The sequence below is a fragment of the Mastigoproctus giganteus genome, chromosome 9, assembly GCF_048544385.1.
Source record: "Mastigoproctus giganteus isolate SK-2022 chromosome 9, ASM4854438v1, whole genome shotgun sequence".
Lineage (NCBI taxonomy): Eukaryota > Metazoa > Arthropoda > Arachnida > Uropygi > Thelyphonidae > Mastigoproctus > Mastigoproctus giganteus.
This window is the reverse complement of record NC_143583.1, coordinates 203,850,086-203,862,294: the sequence shown is the minus strand read 5'-3', so window position 1 is coordinate 203,862,294 and position 12,209 is coordinate 203,850,086. Positions and strand designations below refer to the sequence as shown.

Sequence of the window (12,209 nt, the reverse complement as noted above, 5' to 3'; positions counted from 1 at the left end):
TCAAAGAATGTCTGCTGGATGTTGCAAATATAATATGTCCTGAAAAGAAAAAAGACTTCGAGAATATTCGTTTGTTGAGACGTACTGTTGTCCGATGGATAGAAATTATGGCTGATGATATCAAAAAAAGTTTAAAAGAGAAGATTGCTAGATCGAAAGCATATTCAATTGCTTTGGATGACAGCACCGATCCCTCCGATACAGCACAACTAGCAATATTTCTTCGAGGAGTTGATGCAGATTTCAACATCACAGAAGAATTATTGGCGCTTTGGTCGTTAAAAGAACAACTACCAGTGAAGATATATTTGAAACAGCCAACAGTCTTCGAGAGATTTGGTCTTAAATGGAGTTCACTATCTGGCATATGCACTGTGGAGCCCCTGCAATGGTTGGTGCACGGAAGGATTTATTGGAATAGTTCATGAAAGAGCAATAGAACTACAGATCCATCAGGAAAATTTAACAGATTTTCACTGCATTATCCATCAACAAAATCTGTGTGCAAAATCGATTAAATTCACAAATGTTATGGAAGTTGTAGTAGCCAGTATTAACTTTATTAAGTCACATGCACTTAATCACCCCCAATTTAAGGAGTATTTGGCAGACCTATTTTCAGATTATGAAGGTGTCTTATTATTGTGAAGTGAGGCGGTTGAGTAAAGGTAAAATGTTAAAACAATTTTATGATCTGAGACAAGACATTGCAGATTTTATGGACATGAAAGGAAACACAATTAACCAAGTAAAAGATGATGAGTGGGTGTGTGATTTAGCGTTTCTTGTAGAAGTCACCAGATACCTAAACGAACTGAATCTCAAATTGCAAAAACAAGGACAATTGGTTCATGAACTGCATGGACATGTCAAAGCTTTTTGTAATAAACTAAAGATTGTTGGAAAGTCAGATAAGAGCTAAAAATTGTTATCATTTTCCTACTCAAGCAACTCATAAAAATATCCCTTATAATTTTTATGGGGAAGAACTGAAGGCACTAATTAGAGCAATTTGATACAAGGTTTGCCGACTTCCAAAACAAAGACTCCACATTCGCTATATTTGCTCATCCGATGGATGGTGATATAAATAATGTGCCAGAAAACTTACAGATGGAACTTAATGAGCTTCAGGTGGATTTAGTGCTAAAATCACAATTTAACAACATTGCTTTGACGGATTTTTATAAATTTTATTTGGTGGAAGAAAAATATACAAATTTACGTGCCTTTTCAAGAAAAATCATTTGTCTTTTCGGTAGCACATATATGTGTGAACAGTTTTTTTCGAGGATGAAATACAATAAATCAAAAATTCTGACAAGAATAACGGGCGAAAACCTCGAAAATTCTATGCGATTATCCTTAAGTAATATTAACGTCAATATTGATAGTCTCGTAGTTCAAGTACAAGGCCAGTCTTCATATTAAATTGTTATGTCGTTCATTACATTATAAAATTTATATAGAGCTTTATTACCAAAGCATTATATATTGTTAATAAATGAAATATGAAGTTAGCAACTTTTTTTAAATCATTTAATATTAATTTATTTTATTTAATAATTTGGTCCGGCCCTTGACTTGGAGACAGAATGATAATTTGGCCTCCGAACTAGGAAAGGTTGCCCATGCCTGTGATAAAGTATGGTGTATACATTTTTGTGATAAAGTATAGCATATACATTGTTGTGATAAAGTAATTTAACCTGGCAGTAGTACTGTGTAGCCTGATAAGCCCTGCATAAAAATATTTACTGCTCACAAGTCATAAATTTGAAATTGGTTGTGGTTGTTATTTGTACCTTCTTAATTGTCTTTAGTCTATTGCAGGGGTGGCCAACAAGTTGATCGCAGCTTTAATTTCGGTCGATCGCGACGAATTTTAAATATACTGTATGTATATAAAAAATAGATTAGTCAAAATCTAAATGTTATTATTATTATTATGTGCCCCACTGCATACGCTTATTACAAATCTGTTGCACATGACTACTTTAAGTAAGCTTGTTATCATTATTAGCCATATGGTGCAAGGAAGCCTGAGGTTTATGTTGCACCAGCCGAAAAAAATTTCCGAGCTACTCTGAGAGAGAGAGTGCAGAGTCAGAAGTAGAAAGGAATCACCATGAAAGAGAAGAATGATAATATCTAGCTCAGGACCCTGGGTGTGCTAAGCCCATACTCACAAGATGTGAGCCCCTGTTGTCGACTGAAAATTCACGCAGTTACGTTGTGGAGAGCATAATGTATGTGTGAACTTCTTATTTAGCTTACTTAATATTAATAACTGGACAGTACTTAAACGTTTATTTAATACCCTTTGATTTAAAATAAATACTACGAAAAAGAGTAAAACGCATCATTTTCATCCAAGAGTGGGAACTAGAATACTTTTTAGTAATGATAAAAGAAAAATGTTGCTGTTTGATTTGCAATGCTTCCTTGGTGATACCCAAAAAAGGAAATTTAGAAAGGCACTCCATGGTAAATACCAATTGGATTTTCCGCCTAATAGCGACCTTAGAAAAAATAAATTAAACAAACTTAAATCCAGATTATTCGCGCAACAAAATTTCTTCATGACACCTAATTTGCAGTCTAAAGCAGTAACTGTAATATCATTTAAAGTGAATCGTCTTCTTGCAAAAAAATGCAAATCATTTTCTGATGGTCAATTCATCAAAGATGCATCTTTAGAAATAATAGATTCTCTTTTTGAAAATTTTAAGAACAAAAATTAAATTAAAAGTGCTCTTCAAGATCTGCAATTATCTCGAAATACTGTGATGCGATACATCGAAAAAAATGAGTAAAGGTGTGAGCGAACAATTGCAAGCTGATGTTACTAATTGTGTGTCCTTTTCTTTACAACTGGATGAATCTACAGATGTCAGTGATCTACACTTGAATCTACAGTTCAGTTGCTCGTTTTTATTTGTACGGTTTTCAATTATTCTGCCACTAGAGAAGAACTGCTGGGTATGGTTTCGTTAAAAGAAAGAACTAGAGGTTTTGACATATTTAAAGCATTCAAAAATTTTATTGAAAAAATAAATTACCACTATTTAAGGTCATACAATAACAACAGATGGATCTAAAGCAATGACGGATTCATCGCATTGTGCCAAAAGGGTGATGAATTCCCAGATTTTTTGAGTTACCACTGTATCATCCACCAACGAGTGTTAGCCAGCAAAGGATTAAATACTAAAAGTGTTACAGACCTAGCTTTCAAAATCATGAATTCCATCAGAGGACAATCTCTTCAAAGGAGACTTTTCAAAATGCAATTCAATGAAAAAGAACCAAATCTAATAATACACACACATGTGAGGTGTCTGAGTCGGGGTAAGTTTCTACAGAGATTTCTAAATTTGCTGAATGAAATTAAAAAATTTGTTGATCAAAGGGGAGATGATTATCAGCAGCTACAAGATACGGAGCAGTTGTGTGATCTGGCTTTTTTTGGCAGATTTTACCAGTAAATTAAAGTAGTATTTCTGCACATAAATATCAATTTTTGGCAATGGCTAAGGATCCCAAAAAAAAAAAATATTCGATCATTCTGCAAATATGCAAGATCATTTGCAAAAATATCTGGTTTTTGAATTTAATAGTGAGAAATATGTTTCTGAAATTGAGAAAGTTGTGGACTATTTTGAAACCAGATTCAGTGATTTTAAAACAATTGAAGACATTTTTCAGTATATTTCTTATCCATTTAATGTCGATTTAGATACAAAACAAATTACAGAAAAAATTGCTGAGATTTTTCACATGGAGAAAATATTACTTGAAAACGAAATTACTACATTGCGAAACGATATCTTTCTAAAAGCCAGATCATCAGAAAAAGACTTTTGGAAATGTTTTCCAAGAAAAGTACCCAAATGTAAAAAAAAGGAGTGAACTTTTAAATTCCTGTTTTGGTTTCACATATCTATGTGAATTGGTCTTTTCGAATTTGAAACAAACAAAGACAAAAAATTGCTCTACTCTTATGGACTTGCATACAGAAGACTCTTTATGGTTGGACTTATCACAGTATATCCCCATTTTGAAAGCTTGGAAGATGACATGAAAACACAAATTGCTGGAACAAACTTCCATCTGTTGTTGTGGAAGTTGATAGGTTGAATAAATTTAAGGAGGAACTGGACAGGCATTTGGAGGGAATGATGTGATTTTTTTTTTTTTTTTTTTTGGCTGATGCTGCATAAGCTCATACATTTGCTTTCTTGCATCACATGCCACTACTACTACTACAACTACAAACTTCACATAAATTAAAAATTTAAATACGTATGAATTTAAAATAAGAATTCTGAATTTTATTGAATTTTAAAATTTATAAACAACATTTTTCAATATGTGTTGATTAACTTTTTTAACCGCGGCACATTTTGAAGGAAAAAAGTAGATCGCATTACAAATTAGGTTGGCCACCCCTGGTCTATTGCATTTCATGGCAACATGCATAATTTATCTGCTGCAATGTATTTAATGCATTAATGTTAAAAAAAGAAAGTCTGGGAATGCTGTTCAAACAGTGCTGGAACACAATTCTGGAGCATTCCAGCTAAAGCCCAATCGGTTTAAAAATAAGTTTTGATTTCTAAAAGTTGGTAGGTATGAATATACTGTAAGATAGTATTTTCTTTAACCAGTGGAATTTTAAAAGAATTGATGGGTCATTCTTTTAAATTTAGACCTTGAAATTGATATATTAATTAAAATGTATGATTAATTATTAATTACAAAATCTTAAACATATTTTTGGTATAACTTTATTTAAACCAAATTTATTAGGATCTTTCCTATTATGGCTGCATAGAACTGTTTGGTCCACAAGAACTATTGCTCTCCAAACTTAATCAGTTAACCAGTCCCGAAACAGGTAGGAACATGCGTGAATTTTATTTTTCTTCCAAGCTAGGAAATACAAGAAATAATTCTAAATTAGGAAATACTTTAAAACTAAGAAATAGTAATGATAATCATATTTGCATTAATGCTATGAGACATATTTTTGTGTGTATTGATAGTATTCGGTAAAACATGTCTCAAAAGACATGTTTTACCGAATATGATGGTGCGGAAAGTTTTTTTCAGGTGATGGATGGCTTGGACCTTTTAAAATATATCATGGTATTCATGTATTGAGCATTAGTTATAGAATTATCTGCTGATCAAAAATTTATGGAAGATTTAAGTTCATTTATCAACAAAGAAAAACTGATTGGAGAACAACTTTGCAATGTGAATGAAACAGGTGTAAATTGTAAATTTTAACTGTAAAAACAATGGCAAGAAAAGCAGGGTCTGTAGCACCAAGATAAAAAAAAAATCCAGAGGTACAGTAACCACATGCAGCAATGCAATTGGAACTCATATGCCACTTTTTTGTTGTTGGTAAATCAGCTAAACCTAGAGCTTTTAAAATTGTAAATTACTGATCATTACAAGTTTACGACCACTCACAAAAACCAGCAGAGGTGGACTATCCATTATTCAAAGAATGATTTCATGAATTTGTACCTTCTGGAAAGAAACTGAAAAAAATAAATTTACACACTCCTTTATATTTTTTTTTTTTTTTTTTTATGAAAACCCCAAATACGAAAGGTATCAAAACCTATATTACTTGGTACCGTGCAAGGGTTGAAGGAGAAGTATGGGGGGGGGGATGCCGGAAACTTTGCTCTAGAGACTAAACATGGGTTTCACCACTTCAAGCCTCCAATAAGCAAAGTGGTGGTATTTCACCGGTTGATGAAAACTTTGCTCTAGAGACTAAACACGGGTTTCACCATTTCAAGCCTCCAATAAGCAAAGTGGTGGTATTTCACCGGTTGATGAAAGTCATCTACCAAATGCAGGAAACAAAGAAGGGGACATAAAGGGGCCATATTTTTACCACCAGATGATCTGCCCATCTGAAATGTCAAAGGACTTTTTGAGTTTAATTTCGAAAAAAAATAGACGATACAAATATAGAATCATAAAAAAAATCAACATCAAAGACATTATTATTATTATTACCCATATGGTGCAAGGAAGCCAGAGGCTTATGCTGCACCAGCCAAAAAAAAATTTCTAAATTACCCTGAGAGAGAAAGAACAAGAATCAGAAGTAGAAGGGAATCACCAAGAAAGAGAAGAATGATGACATCCAGCTCAGGACCCTGGGTGTGCCAAGCCCATACTCACCAGATGTGAGCCCCTGGCGTAAATGTTTATGATAAAGCAATAGTACAGAATGAAATTCCAAGTTCAACATTTGCTAAATCTTAGGCAAAACTGTGGCCCAAAGTTGAAAATGCTAACGAAAGTCCTCACTACAAGAAGATAATGAAAACATATTACCTTGATTTCAGGAAAGGTCAGTGTATGAAAGCAATGGATTCAACACTGTTTTCTAAAAAATTTGTAACAGTTTGTTGGAAAACAAAATTGAGTATGATGCAGAAATTATACATACCATGATAGAAACTGATGGTTCTAAATATGAAGATGACTAAATCAAATCCAGAACAAATACTTGTATTTCTTGTGAAGTAGCCAAAAATGCACTAGATCTGACTTTACATTATATTGAACAACACAGCCTGATTCAACAGTCAACAATGTGATGTTTGTAAAATAGTGGAAGAATTATACTGTGAAATGTAGCATTTCATTATCTAAACAGATGAAAATTGTTGATTTTATGAAAATAAATGAACATGTATATGTTTTAAGTGAAAATAAGAAGCACAATACATGCCATTTTTTCATTACAACAAATTTTGGAGAAAAGAAGAGAATTTAACCTACCGATATTTCTGCTGTTCATTGATTATGAAAAAGCATATGACAATGTAAACCAGAAAAAACTTTGGTAGATTCTACATGGAAGTCTACGATAGATATAAGCTGGTCTGTAACCAAGTCACAAAGGAGGTTAGGCAAGCAAAGGCAGAGTATGAGAAATCTTTGGCAAAGGATGCATAGAAGAACAGCAAAGAGTTCTTTACCTATGTAAACTCTAGAAGGGAGGGGATGAATCATATTGGTCCACTGGATATCGATGGTTCAATTGTTGATGGTCCTGCTCAGGTGGCTAACAAACTAAATGAGTATTTTGCATCTACATTCACACACTTCCTAAATAACACACATAGTTATTTAGGAAGGGGAATGCCAGAGGTGAACTAAACTCTGGCAATGAGCTAGATAATCTTGTAATAACTGAGAGGAAAGTGGAGGAGAAATTGTTGAAGATAAACATAAGAAAAGCACCTGGGGTGGATGGGGTCTATCCAGTTATATTAAAGGAGACAGCAAAGGAAGTAAGCAAACCCTTAGCCATAATTGTGAGAGCTTCCTTGGACTTGGGGGACGGGGTACCCATGGACTGGAGATATGCAAATGTGATCCCAATTCACAAAGGAGGATCAAAAGGTGACACAAGTAATTATAGACCTGTTAGTTTAACTTCTGTTCCAGGGAAATTAATGGAGGCACTGGTTAAAGAAGCACTGCAGGATCATCTAGACACGACTTCAGTTATAGCTCAGACACAGCATGGGTTTGTTAAGGGGAAGTCTTGTCGGACCAATTTGATTGGATACTATGATGTGGTCACAAAGCAACTATTATAGGCCTGACGTAGCCCAGTGGTCAGGAGCGAGGGTGCATAGCACGCGTTCCTTGAATGGACCGGGGTTCAAGCCCGTGACTACTAAATACGATAAATATTTGTATTGACGATTTATTGTAAACTCTACTGACTTGGTTGTCGTGCTGGAGTATAAACAGAAAATTTATTTATTTATTTATTTTAGATGTAGGGAATAACTTTGATATCATATATTTGGATCTTAGAAAGGCTTTTGATACTGTTGCACATGGAAGACTGCTGCACAAATTGGAGCAGTGCAGCATTGGAGGCAAATTGCTGCTATGGATAAAGGGATGGCTGAGTGGGAGAAGACAGAGAGTGGTAATCAATGGACACTGCTCTTCGTGGTCTAATGTTCTTAGTGGAGTCCCTCAGGGTTCAGTGTTGGGTCCATTGTTTTCTGTATTTATAAATGATATTGATGATAGTATATCAGGCTTAATGTCCAAGTTTGCAGACGATACAAAGGTTGGCAGAGTTGTTAATAACACTAATGACAGTATGTTGCTGCAACAGGATCTAGAAAAGTTGAGCAGATGGGCTGATGAAGTTTAACATTGACAAATGTAAAGTACTACATATGGGAAGCAGTAACCCCAGTAGAACGTATCAACTGTGTGGTACTACACTCGGGGTGGTATAAAATGAAAAGAACCTGGGAGTAATTGTGCAGGCAGATATGAAGTTTTCTGAGCAGTGCAGATGGTCTGCAAGAGTAGCTCATGGTGTCTTGTCAATGATATACAGGAATTTTTTTAGCAGGGGGATAAGGAGATGATATCCCCTTGCATAAGGCAAGGTCAGGCCACACCTTGAGTATTGTATACAGGTCTGTGGGCCTCATTTTAAGAAGGATGTAGAGCTGTTGGAACAAGTACAGAGAAGGGCAACAAGATTAGTAAATGAAACAAAGGGTTGCTCTTGCAAAGAAAGGCTTAAGTATTGCAGATTACAGTGTTTGAAGACTAAGTACCTGCGAGGTGATCTGATTGAGGTGTATAAAGCCTTGAATGGTTTGAGCATGCTCAATGCTGATGGGATTCATCCTCTTGCTCAGAATAATCACCTGAGGAGGCATAAATTCAAATCGAGGAAAGACAGTTGTAGGATACATGTGTGGTAGTTTGCCTTTAGCCAGCAGGTAGTTGATTGGTGGTACAGACTTCCATCTTTCGTTGCGGAAGTTGATAGCCTAAATAAATTTAAGGCTGAGGTGGACAGGTATTTGAAACGAATGGAGGGGTGAAATCGAGTTTTTTTTTTTTTTTTTGCTGATGCTGCATAAGCTTGCTTTCTTGTATTGTGTGCTCTACTAATGCTAAGAAAAAATCCCAACCCTACTCCGGAAAGCAATACAAAACCTATATAAAAACTGAAAAGTCTGCATAAAATATTCTAACGGCCAACTATCAGACCCAGTTATCATCAGTAAACGAGTCAAACAAGGATGTGGACTATCACCAAATTTATTTAATATCTACATCAATAAAATTATTAAAGAATGAAAACAAACAATTAACAACGGAATACAGTTGACAACAGGAATAAAATCCAAACTATATTATATGCTGATGATCAAGTTATAATAGCAAAATTGGAAGATGAACTACATATAACAGCTAATGAACTGAATAAAATAGGCAAAGAGTAATAAGATGAAAATCTCCATCTCAAAAACAAAATCAATGGGATTATGTGGAAGGAGTCAAAATTGTTATTGATGACAAAATAATGGAACCAATATCCGATTTCACCTATTTGGGAAATTTAATATCAAATGAAGGGAAATATATCCACACTAAACTACAAAAATATAATAAAATGAATGGAACAATTAAATGCCACTTGAAAACAAATGACAACTGAAACAAAATTACTACTGCACAACATCACTTCAAAATCAGCCCTCTTCTACAGCTGAGAGACATGGGTCATAAATAAGAAAGATGCACAGAAACTAGAAGCAGCACAAATGAGATTTTTAATACCATTATTAGGCTTTACAAGACTAGATCATCAAAGAAATTTAGATATTCATGAGAAATTAAAAGTAGATAACATAGTAAATGACATAAAAAGGTATCAGAAAAAATGGATCAGCCACACAGAAAGAATGAACCCAGACTGGATTCCAAAATTCGCCTTTAACTACAAACCTACAGGCAAGAGAGATGTGGGTCTTAAAAGACCTAAGTTGGACCAAGTTCATGATGATGATGACATTTTTTTTATTCCCCACTTTAACCAATGTTTTTGATTAACCAACCAACTGCCAGTCCTGATCATGTTGGATAAGAGGGCTTCTGCTGTAATGTTTTGTCATCAAATTCCTTTTGTGAAAAGCAAAAATGACGCTAGCATCCATCATGTGTGTGTGTGTGTGGGTGTGGTGGGTGGGTGGGTGGGGTAGTTTATTGGTGCATTAACTGCTATCACTATAGTGTGCCTCATCCATCATGGACTGCAGTTGATGATGAATGCATGACCTCAGACAGCAGTATTAGGAAATGGATTTGCCAATTAAAATGAGTCAAAATCTAAAAGACCTTGAACTGACATCAGCCAATCACAGCTTCAACTGAGGACTTTTAGAAATTCCTCCAGCCATTTATGGGAACTGAACCAAGACCTCTCCAAATTAGTGCCAGACAGCAATGTATCATGCTGACTAAGCTGCCATGGAAGATTCAATAACACAAACAGCAATTAATCCAGAATTAGTACACACACACATTAAACCATTATCGGTTTAATGTCCAAGTTTGCAAATGATACGAAGGTTGGCAGGGTTGTGAAGGACAGTATGATACTGCAAAAAGATCTAGAAAAATTGAGCAGATGGCTGAGAGGTGGCAACTGAAGTTTTAACATTTACAAATGCAAGGTACTGCATATGGGTAGCAGTAACCCCAGAGTAACATATCTACTGTGTCGTAGTAAACTCAGGGTACTGGAGAATGAAAAAGACCTGGGGGTAATTGTCCAGTCAGACATGAAATTCTCTGAGCAGTGCAAACATACTGCCAGGACAGCTCATGGGGTTTTGTCAATGATATACAGAAACTTTGCTGGTAATTATCCCTTTGCATAAGGCCATGGTTAGGCCACACCTTGAGTACTGTATACAGGTCTGGAGGTCTCACTTCAGGAAGAATGTAGATCTACTGGAAGGTGCTGAGAAGGGCAACCAGATTGGTGAAGGGAACAAAAGGATGCTCTTACCTTACCTAGAATGACTTCAGTTCTGCAAATTGCAGCTGAAGTTGAGGAAAGATGGTTCCAGGATAGAAGTGTGGAAGCTGCCTTCAGCCAGAAGGTGGCTGATTGTTGGAACAGGCTTCCATGTGTTGTTGAAGTGGATGGGTTGAATAAAGGTATGGGTGGGTGAACTTTTTTTTTTTGCTGTTTCTATATTAGCTTGCTTTCTTGTGCCTTTTGTCATTTCTGCTACTACAACCTTCCTAAAATGAAACTTCCAGACCTGTATACAGTACTCAAGATGTGGCCTAACCATTGCCTTATACAACAAGATAATCTGTTCCTTGTCCCTGTTGTCAAAATTCCAGTATATCATTGACAAAACCCCATCACCTGTTCTAGCAGCCTGGCTGCACACTGCACAATTACCACCAGATCTTTTTCATTCTCCATTACCTGAATATGCTGTTCTGGGATTTCTACTACTCATATCACTAATTTATATTTATCATTGTTAAAAGTTTAATTGCTACTGAATTTTAAAGTTTAACTACTTTTTAGCCAATCTGCCTAATTTTATTAGAGCTTGTTGTGGTAGCGTACTCTGATTATTCTGTGTCGTTCCTGTGGAAGCTACCTGTCTCCACCATCAAATTACCATATGGCACATTAGTGATTATTGTTATTAATCCTCCTACCAACCTTAGTATCATCTGCAAACTTAGACCTTAAGCCTGATATGCCTTCATCAGTATTATTAATACATATAGAAAACATATAGAAAATAACACTTTGCTCAACACTGGACCCTGGGGAACACCACCAATAACAGTATTTCAAGAAGAGCAGTGCCCATTGATAACCACTCTCTCTTCTCCCATTCAAACCATCCTTTTATCCACAACAGTAACTTGTCTAAATGCCATGTTGCTTCATTCTGTACAGTAGGCTTTTATGTGGAACTGTATTATCATTAATCAGCCACATTAGAACGCATTTGACCAGTAGGAATCTTGGAAGACATAGGTTGTCAATTTTCATGTATTTTTAATTCATAAAAATAAATACGGCAATACCTCGCATAGCACTGATAATTGGTACTGAAACTATTCCGTATTATGTGAAACCGTGCTGATTGAGGTATAATTATAATTGGTTTCAATTGAATGCGTACCAGAGAAACAGTCTATAAACAAATTATAATAAATCTGTAAACAATTTGCGCTTGATAGCCAATTAAAAGGATTAGAAATAAAAAAATATTGCAAAAAAATTTTTAACGAAAAGGTAACATCATGAGAGACGAGAAAAAAGCTTTTAAAAAGGCGGTTGTTTATTTAGATAT

At 35.2% G+C, this 12,209-nt stretch overlaps 1 protein-coding gene across 1 annotated transcript in view; it reads left to right on the top strand.

Annotated features, from left to right (window-relative positions):
- Positions 1-12,209, top strand: part of Pop1 (POP1 ribonuclease P/MRP subunit) — a 126,368-nt gene that overhangs the window by 56,806 nt on the left and 57,353 nt on the right. Inside the window, exon 6 of the mRNA XM_090380896.1 lies at positions 4,813-4,900. Within this exon, the coding sequence (XP_090237022.1) occupies positions 4,813-4,900 (88 nt within the window). The remainder of the gene's footprint in view (positions 1-4,812; positions 4,901-12,209) is intronic.